The sequence below is a fragment of the Apium graveolens genome, chromosome 8 (assembly GCF_009905375.1).
Source record: "Apium graveolens cultivar Ventura chromosome 8, ASM990537v1, whole genome shotgun sequence".
NCBI classification, from domain to species: Eukaryota; Viridiplantae; Streptophyta; class Magnoliopsida; order Apiales; family Apiaceae; genus Apium; species Apium graveolens.
In genome coordinates this window covers 9,187,386-9,203,637 of record NC_133654.1, presented here as the reverse complement: position 1 = coordinate 9,203,637, position 16,252 = coordinate 9,187,386, and the positions used below count along the sequence as shown (strand labels likewise).

Here is a 16,252-nt window from a genome sequence, read left to right as displayed (position 1 = left end):
TGGATAGTGTAATGAAGCAGCATGAAATTAGACTAAAAATAATTTCTGTTTTACTTGTTTGTCTTTTTATCATGTAACTTGGTAGTATATAAACCAAGTGTAGCGAGTAGAACAAGTTATCAAGAAAGTAAGCATTATTTTCAGAAAGGGATCTTTACTCCAACATCCTTCCTGCTCATCTTGTTAGTTGCTTTGATCTTTAAACTCTTAGTGTGTCAAGAGCTTGCTCTGATACCAATTGTTAATCCCGGACAATCTAATAGTTGAATTACAAAAGGGGGGGTTGAATATAATTCTTGGTTTCTTCTTCGATTTTAAGAACTTATCTAACAAATATACATGACGGTGTTTGAATATGCAAAAGTGCGAAATGAAAGTATTGATGTATTCAAACAGAAAGTAATTTAAACATAAGTATTTAAAAACTTTCTGGTGGATTGAACTTATCCACTAAATATATGTATATTTCGAGAACTCCGTGATACAAAGATTGTACACAGCTGCTTACAAGTAGAATCACAAGGAACGAAGAAATTCTTCAGAGATACAACCTTCTCTATTTCTCTAGTTGATTGCTTGATTTACTACGACCTACTCTTGATTTATATATTACCAAGTTACAAGTGAATAAAATAAACTAATAAAATAAAATGTGTCTTTGTCTAATAACATGCTTCTTCATTTCTCCATCCAGTATCTTTGGTTTTCTTCAAGAAAGCATGAAAATGAAAATTCTTTTTTATTCTCTAAAACCTGATTATAGGCTGCCACATTCCTTTTGTGTGTAATCAACCCATGTGACTGTCAAATCACTATCAACTCCTGTTTGAAATTCGTTATCCGTCGAGACTCAGTTGGATCATCCATTGAAACTCCATTGAATCATCCATCGAAACTCAATTGAATCATCCGTCGAAACTCAATTGAGTCATCCATTGAAATGTGACTTGGGTCATTCGTCGAAGCCTTGTGATGAACATCCGTCAAAAGTGTTTCCATAGCAATTGACTCAATTTTACTTATGTAAAATTACAAGGCATCTAATATATACAATTTTCCAACCTATTTTACATATTATTCTTGCAGTCAACATAAATTAGAATGTCCTACAACTTCTAATTCTTTAAGGCATTACAACACACAGGAATGTGCTACAAAATACTTATTAATACATAAACTACTCGTTCAACAGATGACATATAAGATCATCCGTCGAAAGCTACAAACACACTTAATCAAATTTACTAAGGAATTTTTACAACTTATCAAGCCTGTAACATGTTCCTAACACTGTGTTTAAATTGTGGGACGTACAATACTTTATGCAAAACCAGGCCATTCGAGAGTTTGACATCACCAGTGTGAGTTATCTTTGCCGTGTCACCAGTTGGTAACTTGATAATAAGTTCAGTTTTAGCAGGTTGAACATTCATCAAATTATCAAGACTTGATGTCATATGGTCACTTTCTCCGGAGTCTATAATCCAGGTGTCCTTATCTACATTCAACCTATTAATTGACACCATTCCTGAGAAATAATTTTCCAGTTCATCCTCAGTTTCATAACCTTTAACTTGGGACTTACCCTCACTTAGCAGTAACTTCAGTAATTGTTGTAGTTGTTGTGCTTTAGAAACAACTTCACTTTCATCAGCTTGTGAATTAACTTGGGCATTGTTGGCCATTTCGTGATGATCAACTCTATGATTTGACTAAACATGGTTGATAGCTAAAATTCACTGTGGTGTAGGACATCAGTTTGGGTTTCTTCTTGCTGGATAGCAGCAAATGCCATTTCCACACTAGGTAAGGGAATCCGCATTAAAAGTTGACTACGAACAGCAGAGTAACACTCATCTAAACCATTTAAAATTGAAACAGTTTTGACTCAGCCTTTTGGGTTTCAATAGCGGTTAAAAGAGATGTCACATCAATGGCTATTGTGGTTACAATCGACAAGGTATTCATAGAGTCAAGCTCTTCCCATAAGCTACTGAGGGTAGTAAAATAATCATTAATTTTTAGCTTGTTTTGTTTATGCCCAAAGAGGTCTTTACTCGACTTATACTTTCGAGACCCATTGCTTAACAAAAAGCGCTTTTCAAGCTCAAGCCATATATCATAAGCAGTATTAATGAACAAAATAGACTGCCTTATATTATCAAATACGTTACTATGAAGCCAAGAAATTAACAGGTCATTGCACGTATCCCATTGTGCAGCTTTTGTTACATTATCTGTGCTCCTTTTGGCTGTACCATTCAAGAACCCCAACTTTCTTTTGGATGATAGCTGAATTTCAAAGGATCTTTTTCAGGACTTATAGTCACCAGCTCCTTGCAGATTTGTCACACTAATTGAGAGTGAATAATGAGATGGGTGTAAGAACAAAGGATTTTGCATATCTGCAAAGGTAAGACGTCCTCCAATTACCATGATACAGAAGTTTCTCAAAAAAAAAGACTTGTTTCTTTGTTAATCTGGAAGAATCAAATCAAGGATTGAGGAGAATGAAATAAAAGAAGAGTGCTTTGATATGATGGGTGAAAAGGGATGAAGCTAAATCTGCAGTGCTAGCTTTGATACTATGTAGACATCTAGAGCAAATAGTGAATTGCAGATAAAGCAATGAACAAGAAATACTAAGCAATGCTTCAATAATAATTCATTGTCATCTGAATGAGTAGACTTCATACACCTATACATTGGGAATATGCCTCATGGCCAAAATACTAGTAACAAACTAAAGACTCCAGAAATAGAATAAATGCAATGCAACAGAATTGAAAAAGAAAAAGAAGGTAACAACGATAAACTGAGTGGTCCAGGCAGCTAGCATTGATATGACAACATGTGTAAATTGAGGTGGCAGCTGACATGGAACATATACATCATTATAAGTAATTAATTTTATACAAACATGCATCAATTATAAAGATCCAACCGTATATTTACATATAAGCATCCATGATCCTAACATCATACTATAGACATTTATAACTTGAAGAGACAACTTGCATTACTAGTCATCAAAAGAACTGGATGATCGGACTTCATCTCCTTGGATCTCACATGTGTCGAGCTATAGTATTAAGAAACGCCGGATCTGTCATAAAAACTCTCAGAATTAATACTTGCAATCTACAGTGGTTTAACAAGTTGAATTTGTTTTTACAACGAGCCTCGTACTTAATTTAACTGATGCCAGAAGTGTCGCTTCCATGAGGAACACGGAAAGATTAGCTCCAACCGGTCAGGAGTAAAGGAAAGGAGCATGAGTGAAATTCAAAAATATTATTATTATTTGCAATTGAAAGAGGTCTTGCTACCATTTACTTGTATATTTGTAACCATAAACTATGACAGCTGCTGAACATTTTCCATGATACCAGTAGAATAAATGACAGATAAATGGCAATGTCTGATTAGTTTTATTGTATGAACCATTAAGATACACCCTAGAGTTGATCAACATATATGTAATAGAAGAAAAATCATTTGAATTATAAAGGTCAAGTTTCAACTTACACGAATCATGGTAGTTAATGTGGTGAAGTATTTGCCAGAAGACTCAAAACTCAAAGTTCCCCCTGAATAGTTCAGTCACAAAGTTTGCGATCACAGAGAAGATTGATTCTACACATTGATATGCAAAATTAGTAATTAATGACTGTCATTAACCAGAACCAAATGGAGTATACTACAAACGTCATAGATGGCCAACAGATCACTGTAAGAACTTATAATTGCTCTTATCCTCTTAACAGAGAGTAAAGAATCCATTGAGGTAATTCAAGAACATTAATATCATAAATGAAGTAAAACAGGTGCTATCAGTAATTAATGCAGAACATTGTGAAAATAAGTTAAAGTGATGCAACAGCAAGTTTAATTGAAATGATCAAGAAGGAAAGAACACTTAAAATTGGATACTCATATAGTTTAAAAGACAAGTTCAAAATACAAGCTTTAATAAGTTCCAAAATAGTACAAGGAAACTGCAAAAACAACTTGCTGATAGCTAGGACTAAATGATATGCAATTGACTTAAAAAATTCAGCATAAGAATTAAAGATATAGGATTGAGTAGGATTGATTACCTTCATTACTTTGTATATCGTCTTCGACAACCTTTTCCTCTCCTATATGCTGATTCTCCTTATCACTTGAACCGCAATCAAGATGAACAAGACTTTCAACACAGACGTCTGAGCCAAAGTAGTCAGGCAAACCCCTAATATTTATCTCTCGTCCTTCCTCTCCCTTGACTGGATCATACCATAACAACTTCATGCGGTTATCCAAAAGTACATTCTTACCACGCTTTGAATATGCCAATGGCTTACAAAATTTACTTGGATAATCTAGTGAAAGTAATTTTGTCCACGAATACGGTTCTTTGTCTACTTCGTGGAGTATCCATGTGTCTGAAAAGCCCACCGAGTCCTCTTCACCTTCAACGACCAAAGAGCAGTGAGCCCAAAGAGATTCTTCCAACGACCCAATTGTAATTTCAACCTCAGAACTAATATCTTCATATAGGGGCGTTGGTATAATCCTATACTCTTCCGTTGCAAGATCAAATGCAACAATTAAGCTGCGGAAATTAGAATCAACACTTCGCTCCACACAAGTCCAGTATAAGGAACCACCAACATATGCACCATAACATCCACTTTTACAAACAAAATACGGAAAGTCTCCTATTTTTCTCCATATATTTGATTTCAAACTAAAAACATAAGCTTCCTTAACAATTTCCTCACCATTTAGTACTGCTGTAATATCCAACTGAAAAGACATCACCACTTTGTAATCATCATTGAAATGATCATACCCAAAGCCAAAATTATATTTAATATTCCCATTTGGATTCTGAGGAGTACTTGCACGAGGATGAATCAGGTCAATATAAGTACGAATAGTCGGATTCCAAAAGGTTATATGTTCATATCCATCGTACAATAAGACTACACCATTACAGGTGCCAATAAATTTACTGAAAAAATCCCAGTCCATAGGACATTTTAGTACAGAATGTAAGAGTGTATCAATATCAACACGATGCATACCTGCATCACTGCCAACAGAAGCCATTCCTATGCTCCTGCAAAGTATGATAAGATTAGAGCGAGTTCTCATGGAATTACACCAATGCAGGTTGGCAAAGTATCGACTGTCGATCAAATCACAATAGGCTTTCGAAACTGAGCGATAGCACAACAGTTTTTTGGCAGGTAAGTGAGCGAAAATGCATACCACTACCTCAAAGGGAGCATCAAAGAACATCTCCTTTGACATTTTTAAGGGGTTATAAGGATGAAGATGGGAAAAATTGAAGAGTTGAAAGGATGAATATGAAATGAGTGTAACCAAAGTCTTTTGAGTTAAGGAAAAGGGGGATTATGTCATTAAAACTACGTGTAAGTTGGCTACGTGTAAGTTGGGCAGGACTAGGACTACGTGTAACAAGCACAATACTTTAGCAGCAATAAAAGAGATGAACATCCTCATCCCTTTGCATACAATGTCAATATGTAACGTATGCATTCTCCTATATGCATCCTCATCTTGAAGGGAAAAAAGCAAAGGGAGGGGTTAAAGGGAGGGGTTAGGCATGCCTCTCATTTGGGGTTCTGGGGTTTAGCTATCATTAGGTGCTATCTCTAGTTATTGTTCTCAACACTTTGCTACTCTCTTCTTTTTTTTTTTTATGAATTTTATGGTATGTTTTGTGATGAAAAAGTATTAAGTTGTAATTATAAAATGAATATTTCTATTACTAGTTTAATTAATTTAGAATTAACAAATAATGTATTTTGGTATTGTAATTTAATTATTTTATATTAACTTTTAGCTTGTGACATTCTAGTTTGAATTTTGGGATTATTCAAGATTATGTACATTCATAATTTCAGTTTATAAAATGAATTCGATTTATTAGTTAATTGTATTAATATTATATAAATGTAATATATCTTTCATTTGTTTTTCTTCTATAATCATTATTTTTTTATTATTTCTTGTAAGTTCTGGTCTAAATAACTTTCTTATGTAAATGAATTTAATATAATTATAATGATTTGTTTGGAGATTAATATTTATACATACTGATATCTTTTATAAATCAATGTAAATAGATACTTATAATTAATGGTAAAACTTTATTCTCATTAGTTCAAATACATTTTATATATTTTTAATTGTATATTTTTAAAATTTTTATCTCACTATGCATTCCAAATTTAATTATACTTTGTATAAATTTGTTATATATATATATATTTGCAAAAGATGATAATGATATTATATAATTGTATACATTCTCATTTATAATAATTTTTTTTGTAATTTGATTTTTTCAAAAAGAAATGTAACATAGACAAATGTAGGTTTAAAATTCATCATTTCATAGATTGTATATCCCAAATACTCCAACATGAACTAAAACTAAAAACATAGATGTAAGTTTATAGTTGTGAATAAAGAGGAAACTATTTTTTTAAATTTTCTAAGTATTTTAGATAATTACCAAATTGAAATATAAATAAGGAAGAATATTAAATAATCTAAAATATTTGGTTAGAAATGACTTATATATATATGACTTAAATAAATATGAGAAATCACTAATATTTAATCAAAATTTAATTAATGGGATAATTTTATTATTTTTCATAAAAGGATTGATTGATAATTGATTAAATAGTGCTAAATTTTAAACCTTTTCTAGCTACACTTTAATTAAGTTTCAAAAATAGTTATCCTCTTTTTAGTTTTGCCATGTTGTCGCTTGTTTTGTCCACTAGGTAGTCTTGTTAATAACTAATTTTTCTAAGAAAATTTATTCTCATGAGTTTTAAATTTTAACTAGTGTAGTTTATAAATTTAGAAATCAATATAAGATAACTAGTAATGTCCATTAATACCAACTTGCCAACTTATAAGTTTTAGGGATTATTTCATAGATATCCAAGTTTTACATTTTTTTTACAAAGTTACTATATTTTTAAAAAATAATTGTAAAAATATGTTGTGCAACTTTGAAACCATTTTGCAACCAAGTTTGAAATTGAATTTGAAAAATATTTGCGAAAATATGTTCTGCAAATTTCTAACCATATTTACAACATAATTTGTAACCGAAATGTAACTTAAACAAGCAATTGCACAATTTAAAATAAATGCAAGTTATTATGCAATATTGTATGTTAGGAATATGTTGTGAACTTGATAGTAAATTGAACAAAACACTTTAGTAGATTTAACTTAGTGTTTTTAGCTCTCGACGGATGTTCTATAATAGTCCCGACGGATGAACTTTATAGTCCCGACGGATGACCACTGAACATCCATCAAGAGTGTAGCTTATATAATAATAAGTCTTCTAGCACATGTGTGCAAATAATAATGTATTAGTTGAGTAGCTTGTATAGGATTCTTTAAGTCATGTTCTACTAGATTGATATACAGAATAGGGTGGCTAATTGTAAATATAAGATGTCTTGCAATTCCGTATAAGTGAAATAGAGTCAAGTGGCAGAAAGGCTCCTCACGGATGATCTACAAAGGCTCCCGACAGATAATCAACAAGGAATCCAACGGATGACCAACGTAGTCCCGACGGATGATCATATTCAAAAGTGCAGTTGACATTGACTATACAGTCACATGCGTCGGGTGTTTACAAATGGAATGTGGCAGCCTAATTGCAGGATTTAGAGAACAAAGAAGCATTACAATTTTCATGCAATTATGAAGATATTCAAAGATGCTGGATAGTGTAATGAAGCAGCATGAAATTAGACTAAAAATAATTTTTGTTTTACTTGTTTGTCTTTTTATCATGTAACTTGGTAGTATATAAACCAAGTGTAGCGAGTAGAACAAGTTATCAAGAAAGTAAGCATTATTTTCAGAAAGGGATCTTTACTCCAACATCCTTCCTGCTCATCTTGTTAGTTGCTTTGATCTTTAAACTCTTAGTGTGTCAAGAGCTTGCTCTGATACCAATTGTTAATCCCGGACAATCTAATAGTTGAATTACAAAATGGGGGGTTGAATATAATTCTTGGTTTCTTCTTCGATTTTAAGAACTTATCTAACAAATATACATGACGGTGTTTGAATATGCAAAAGTGCGAAATGAAAGTATTGATGTATTCAAACAGAAAGTAATTTAAACATAAATATTTAAAACTTTCTGGTGGATTGAACTTATCCACTAGATATATGTATATTTCGAGAACTCCGTGATACAAAGATTGTACACAGCTGCTTACAAGTAGAATCACAAGGAACGAAGAAATTCTTCAGAGATACAACCTTCTCTATTTCTCTAGTTGATTGCTTGATTTACTACGAGCTACTCTTGGTTTATATATTACCAAGTTACAAGTGAATAAAATAAACTAATAAAATAAAATGTGTCTTTGTCTAATAACATGCTTCTTCATTTCTCCATCCAGTATCTTTGGTTTTCTTCAAGAAAGCATGAAAATAAAAATGCTTTTTTATTCTCTAAAACCTGATTATAGGCTGCCACATTCCTTTTGTGTGTAATCAACCCATGTGACTGTCAAATCACTATCAACTCCTGTTTGAAATTCGTTATCCGTCGAGACTCAGTTGGATCATCCATTGAAACTCCATTGAATCATCCATCGAAACTCAATTGAATCATCCGTCGAAACTCAATTGAGTCATCCATTGAAATGTGACTTGGGTCATTCGTCGAAGCCTTGTGATGAACATCCGTCAAAAGTGTTTCCATAGCAGTTGACTCAATTTCACTTATGTAAAATTACAAGGCATCTAATATATACAATTTTCCAACCTATTTTACATATTATTCTTGCAGTCAACATAAATTAGAATGTCCTACAACTTCTAATTCTTTAAGGCATTACAACACACAGGAATGTGCTACAAAATACTTATTAATACATAAACTACTCGTTCAACAGATGACATATAAGATCATCCGTCGAAAGCTACAAACACACTTAATCAAATTTACTAAGGATTTTTTACAACTTATCAAGCCTGTAACATGTTCCTAACACTGTGTTTAAATTGTGGGACGTACAATACTTTATGCAAAACCAGGCCATTCGAGAGTTTGACATCACCAGTGTGAGTTATCTTTGCCGTGTCACCAGTTGGTAACTTGATAATAAGTTCAGTTTTAGCAGGTTGAACATTCATCAAATTATCAAGACTTGATGTCATATGGTCACTTTCTCCGGAGTCTATAATCCAGGTGTCCTTATCTACATTCAACCTATTAATTGACACCATTCCTGAAAAATAATTTTCCAGTTCATCCTCAGTTTCATAACCTTTAACTTGGGACTTACCCTCACTTAGCAGTAACTTCAGTAATTGTTGTAGTTGTTGTGCTTTAGAAACAACTTCACTTTCATCAGCTTGTGAATTAACTTGGGCATTGTTGGCCATTTCGTGATGATCAACTCTATGATTTGACTAAACATGGTTGATAGCTCAAATTCACTGTGGTGTAGGACATCAGTTTGGGTTTCTTCTTGCTGGATAGCAGCAAATGCCATTTCCACACTAGGTAAGGGAATCCGCATTAAAAGTTGACTACGAACAGCAGAGTAACACTCATCTAAACCATTTAAAATTGAAACAGTTTTGACTCAGCCTTTTGGGTTTCAATAGCGGTTAAAAGAGATGTCACATCAATGGCTATAGTGGTCACAATCGACAAGGTATTCATAGAGTCAAGCTCTTCCCATAAGCTACTGAGGGTAGTAAAATAATCATTAATTTTTAGCTTGTTTTGTTTATGCCCAAAGAGGTCTTTACTCGACTTATACTTTCGAGACCCATTGCTTAACAAAAAGCGCTTTTCAAGCTCAAGCCATATATCATAAGTAGTATTAATGAACAAAATAGACTGCCTTATATTATCAAATACGTTACTATGAAGCCAAGAAATTAACAGGTCATTGCACGTATCCCATTGTGCAGCTTTTGTTACATTATCTGTGCTCCTTTTGGCTGTACCATTCAAGAACCCCAACTTTCTTTTGGATGATAGCTGAATTTCAAAGGATCTTTTTCAGGACTTATAGTCACCAGCTCCTTGCAGATTTGTCACACTAATTGAGAGTGAATAATGAGATGTGTAAGAACAAAGGATTTTGCATATCTGCAAAGGTAAGACGTCCTCCAATTACCATGATACAGAAGTTTCTCAAAAAAAAAGACTTGTTTCTTTGTTAATCTGGAAGAATCAAATTAAGGATTGAGGAGAATGAAATAAAAGAAGAGTGCTTTGATATGATGGGTGAAAAGGGATGAAGCTAAATCTGCAGTGCTAGCTTTGATACTATGTAGACATCTAGAGCAAATAGTGAATTGCAGATAAAGCAATGAACAAGAAATACTAAGCAATGCTTCAATAATAATTCATTGTCATCTGAATGAGTAGACTTCATACACCTATACATTGGGAATATGCCTCATGGCCAAAATACTAGTAACAAACTAAAGACTCCAGAAATAGAATAAATGCAATGCAACAGAATTGAAAAAGAAAAAGAAGGTAACAACGATAAACTGAGTGGTCCAGGCAGCTAGCATTGATATGACAACATGTGTAAATTGAGGTGGCAGCTGACATGGAACATATACATCATTATAAGTAATTAATTTTATACAAACATGCATCAATTATAAAGATCCAACCGTATATTTACATATAAGCATCCATGATCCTAACATCATACTACAGACATTTATAACTTGAAGAGACAACTTGCATTACTAGTCATCAAAAGAACTGGATGATCGGACTTCATCTCCTTGGATCTCACATGTGTCGAGCTATAGTATTAAGAAACGCCGGATCTGTCATAAAAACTCTCAGAATTAATACTTGCAATCTACAGTGGTTTAACAAGTTGAATTTGTTTTTACAACGAGCCTCGTACTTAATTTAACTGATGCCAGAAGTGTCGCTTCCATGAGGAACACGGAAAGATTAGCTCCAACCGGTCAGGAGTAAAGGAAAGGAGCATGAGTGAAATTCAAAAATATAATTATTATTTGCAATTGAAAGAGGTCTTGCTACCATTTACTTGTATATTTGTAACCATAAACTATGACAGCTGCTGAACATTTTCCATGATACCAGTAGAATAAATGACAGATAAATGGCAATGTCTGATTAGTTTTATTGTATGAACCATTAAGATACACCCTAGAGTTGATCAACATATATGTAATAGAAGAAAAATCATTTGAATTATAAAGGTCAAGTTTCAACTTACACGAATCATGGTAGTTAATGTGGTGAAGTATTTGCCAGAAGACTCAAAACTCAAAGATCCCCCTGAATAGTTCAGTCACAAAGTTTGCGATCACAGAGAAGATTGATTCTACACATTGATATGCAAAATTAGTAATTAATGACTGTCATTAACCAGAACCAAATGGAGTATACTACAAACGTCATAGATGGCCAACAGATCACTGTAAGAACTTATAATTGCTCTTATCCTCTTAACAGAGAGTAAAGAATCCATTGAGGTAATTCAAGAACATTAATATCATAAATGAAGTAAAACAGGTGCTATCAGTAATTAATGCAGAACATTGTGAAAATAAGTTAAAGTGATGCAACAGCAAGTTTAATTGAAATGATCAAGAAGGAAAGAACACTTAAAATTGGATACTCATATAGTTTAAAAGACAAGTTCAAAATACAAGCTTTAATAAGTTCCAAAATAGTACAAGGAAACTGCAAAAACAACTTGCTGATAGCTAGGACTAAATGATATGCAATTGACTTAAAAAATTCAGCATAAGAATTAAAGATATAGGATTGAGTAGGATTGATTACCTTCATTACTTTGTATATCGTCTTCGACAACCTTTTCCTCTCCTATATGCTGATTCTCCTTATCACTTGAACCGCAATCAAGATGAACAAGACTTTCAACACAGACGTCTGAGCCAAAGTAGTCAGGCAAACCCCTAATATTTATCTCTCGTCCTTCCTCTCCCTTGACTAGATCATACCATAACAACTTCATGCGGTTATCCAAAAGTACATTCTTACCACGCTTTGAATATGCCAATGGCTTACAAAATTTACTTGGATAATCTAGTGAAAGTAATTTTGTCCACGAATACGGTTCTTTGTCTACTTCGTGGAGTATCCATGTGTCTGAAAAGCCCACCGAGTCCTCTTCACCTTCAACGACCAAAGAGCAGTGAGCCCAAAGAGATTCTTCCAACGACCCAATTGTAATTTCAACCTCAGAACTAATATCTTCATATAGGGGCGTTGGTATAATCCTATACTCTTCCGTTGCAAGATCAAATGCAACAATTAAGCTGCGGAAATTAGAATCAACACTTCGCTCCACACAAGTCCAGTATAAGGAACCACCAACATATGCACCATAACATCCACTTTTACAAACAAAATACGGAAAGTCTCCTATTTTTCTCCATATATTTGATTTCAAACTAAAAACATAAGCTTCCTTAACAATTTCCTCACCATTTAGTACTGCTGTAATATCCAACTGAAAAGACATCACCACTTTGTAATCATCATTGAAATGATCATACCCAAAGCCAAAATTATATTTAATATTCCCATTTGGATTCTGAGGAGTACTTGCACGAGGATGAATCAGGTCAATATAAGTACGAATAGTCGGATTCCAAAAGGTTATATGTTCATATCCATCGTACAATAAGACTACACCATTACAGGTGCCAATAAATTTACTGAAAAAATCCCAGTCCATAGGACATTTTAGTACAGAATGTAAGAGTGTATCAATATCAACACGATGCATACCTGCATCACTGCCAACAGAAGCCATTCCTATGCTCCTGCAAAGTATGATAAGATTAGAGCGAGTTCTCATGGAATTACACCAATGCAGGTTGGCAAAGTATCGACTGTCGATCAAATCACAATAGGCTTTCGAAACTGAGCGATAGCACAACAGTTTTTTGGCAGGTAAGTGAGCGAAAATGAATACCACTACCTCAAAGGGAGCATCAAAGAACATCTCCTTTGACATTTTTAAGGGGTTATAAGGATGAAGATGGGAAAAATGAAGAGTTGAAAGGATGAATATGAAATGAGTGTAACCAAAGTCTTTTGAGTTAAGGAAAAGGGGGATTATGTCATTAAAACTACGTGTAAGTTGGCTACGTGTAAGTTGGGCAGGACTAGGACTACGTGTAACAAGCACAATACTTTAGCAGCAATAAAAGAGATGAACATCCTCATCCCTTTGCATACAATGTCAATATGTAACGTATGCATTCTCCTATATGCATCCTCATCTTGAAGGGAAAAAAGCAAAGGGAGGGGTTAAAGGGAGGGGTTAGGCATGCCTCTCATTTGGGGTTCTGGGGTTCGGGCTGTTCTCGACACTAGCTATCATTAGGTGCTATCTCTAGTTATTGTTCTCAACACTTTGCTACTCTCTTCTTTTTTTTTTTTATGAATTTTATGGTATGTTTTGTGATGAAAAAGTATTAAGTTGTAATTATAAAATGAATATTTCTATTACTAGTTTAATTAATTTAGAATTAACAAATAATGTATTTTGGTATTGTAATTTAATTATTTTATATTAACTTTTAGCTTGTGACATTCTAGTTTGAATTTTGGGATTATTCAAGATTATGTACATTCATAATTTCAGTTTATAAAATGAATTCGATTTATTAGTTAATTGTATTAATATTATATAAATGTAATATATCTTTCATTTGTTTTTCTTCTATAATCATTATTTTTTTATTATTTCTTGTAAGTTCTGGTCTAAATAACTTTCTTATGTAAATGAATTTAATATAATTATAATGATTTGTTTGGAGATTAATATTTATACATACTGATATCTTTTATAAATCAATGTAAATAGATACTTATAATTAATGGTAAAACTTTATTCTCATTAGTTCAAATACATTTTATATATTTTTAATTGTATATTTTTAAAATTTTTATCTCACTATGCATTCCAAATTTAATTATACTTTTGTATAAATTTGTTATATATATATATATTTGCAAAAGATGATAATGATATTATATAATTGTATACATTCTCATTTATAATAATTTTTTTTGTAATTTGATTTTTTCAAAAAGAAATGTAACATAGACAAATGTAGGTTTAAAATTCATCATTTCATAGATTGTATATCCCAAATACTCCAACATGAACTAAAACTAAAAACATAGATGTAAGTTTATAGTTGTGAATAAAGAGGAAACTATTTTTTTAAATTTTCTAAGTATTTTAGATAATTACCAAATTGAAATATAAATAAGGAAGAATATTAAATAATCTAAAATATTTGGTTAGAAATGACTTATATATATATGACTTAAATAAATATGAGAAATCACTAATATTTAATCAAAATTTAATTAATGGGATAATTTTATTATTTTTCATAAAAGGATTGATTGATAATTGATTAAATAGTGCTAAATTTTAAACCTTTTCTAGCTACACTTTAATTAAGTTTCAAAAATAGTTATCCTCTTTTTAGTTTTGCCATGTTGTCGCTTGTTTTGTCCACTAGGTAGTCTTGTTAATAACTAATTTTTCTAAGAAAATTTATTCTCATGAGTTTTAAATTTTAACTAGTGTAGTTTATAAATTTAGAAATCAATATAAGATAACTAGTAATGTCCATTAATACCAACTTGCCAACTTATAAGTTTTAGGGATTATTTCATAGATATCCAAGTTTTACATTTTTTTTACAAAGTTACTATATTTTTAAAAAATAATTGTAAAAATATGTTGTGCAACTTTGAAACCATTTTGCAACCAAGTTTGAAATTGAATTTGAAAAATATTTGCGAAAATATGTTCTGCAAATTTCTAACCATATTTACAACATAATTTGTAACCGAAATGTAACTTAAACAAGCAATTGCACAATTTAAAATAAATGCAAGTTATTATGCAATATTGTATGTTAGGAATATGTTGTGAACTTGATAGTAAATTGAACAAAACACTTTAGTAGATTTAACTTAGTGTTTTTAGCTCTCGACGGATGTTCTATAATAGTCCCGACGGATGAACTTTATAGTCCCAACGGATGACCACTGAACATCCATCAAGAGTGTAGCTTATATAATAATAAGTCTTCTAGCACATGTGTGCAAATAATAATGTATTAGTTGAGTAGCTTGTATAGGATTCTTTAAGTCATGTTCTACTAGATTGATATACAGAATAGGGTGGCTAATTGTAAATATAAGATGTCTTGCAATTCCGTATAAGTGAAATAGAGTCAAGTGGCAGAAAGGCTCCTCACGGATGATCTACAAAGGCTCCCGACAGATAATCAACAAGGAATCCAACGGATGACCAACGTAGTCCCGACGGATGATCATATTCAAAAGTGCAGTTGACATTGACTATACAGTCACATGCGTCGGGTGTTTACAAATGGAATGTGGCAGCCTAATTGCAGGATTTAGAGAACAAAGAAGCATTACAATTTTCATGCAATTATGAAGATATTCAAAGATGCTGGATAGTGTAATGAAGCAGCATGAAATTAGACTAAAAATAATTTTTGTTTTACTTGTTTGTCTTTTTATCATGTAACTTGGTAGTATATAAACCAAGTGTAGCGAGTAGAACAAGTTATCAAGAAAGTAAGCATTATTTTCAGAAAGGGATCTTTACTCCAACATCCTTCCTGCTCATCTTGTTAGTTGCTTTGATCTTTAAACTCTTAGTGTGTCAAGAGCTTGCTCTGATACCAATTGTTAATCCCGGACAATCTAATAGTTGAATTACAAAATGGGGGGTTGAATATAATTCTTGGTTTCTTCTTCGATTTTAAGAACTTATCTAACAAATATACATGACGGTGTTTGAATATGCAAAAGTGCGAAATGAAAGTATTGATGTATTCAAACAGAAAGTAATTTAAACATAAGTATTTAAAAACTTTCTGGTGGATTGAACTTATCCACTAGATATATGTATATTTCGAGAACTCCGTGATACAAAGATTGTACATAGCTGCTTACAAGTAGAATCACAAGGAACGAAGAAATTCTTCAGAGATACAACCTTCTCTATTTCTCTAGTTGATTGCTTGATTTACTACGAGCTACTCTTGGATTTATATATTACCAAGTTACAAGTGAATAAAATAAACTAATAAAATAAAATGTGTCTTTGTCTAATAACATGCTTCTTCATTTCTC

At 32.3% G+C, this 16,252-nt stretch overlaps 2 protein-coding genes across 3 annotated transcripts; both read right to left on the bottom strand.

Moving 5' to 3' along the window:
• Nucleotides 1–4,273: 4,273 nt before the first annotated feature.
• Nucleotides 4,274–5,301, bottom strand: LOC141679256 (F-box protein CPR1-like). The gene is made up of 2 exons (XM_074485760.1): nt 4,356–5,301; nt 4,274–4,287 (listed from the first exon to the last, which is right to left on the bottom strand). Exons 1-2 carry the CDS (start codon nt 5,299–5,301, stop codon nt 4,274–4,276), a joined length of 960 nt encoding a protein of 319 aa, XP_074341861.1.
• A 5,244-nt stretch (nt 5,302–10,545) lies between these two features.
• LOC141678345 (F-box protein CPR1-like) lies at nt 10,546–13,010 on the bottom strand. 2 transcript variants are annotated; one of them, XM_074484639.1, is made up of 3 exons: nt 11,873–13,010; nt 11,301–11,408; nt 10,554–10,878 (listed from the first exon to the last, which is right to left on the bottom strand). In XM_074484639.1, the coding sequence occupies exons 1-2, from the start codon at nt 12,912–12,914 to the stop codon at nt 11,344–11,346; spliced, it is 1,107 nt and encodes a 368-aa protein (XP_074340740.1). In that variant the 5' UTR covers nt 12,915–13,010; the 3' UTR covers nt 10,554–10,878; nt 11,301–11,343. The 2 variants fall into 2 exon arrangements, with proteins under 2 accessions (XP_074340739.1, XP_074340740.1); XM_074484638.1 differs by having other exon boundaries at nt 10,546–11,408.
• Nucleotides 13,011–16,252: the final 3,242 nt, after the last annotated feature.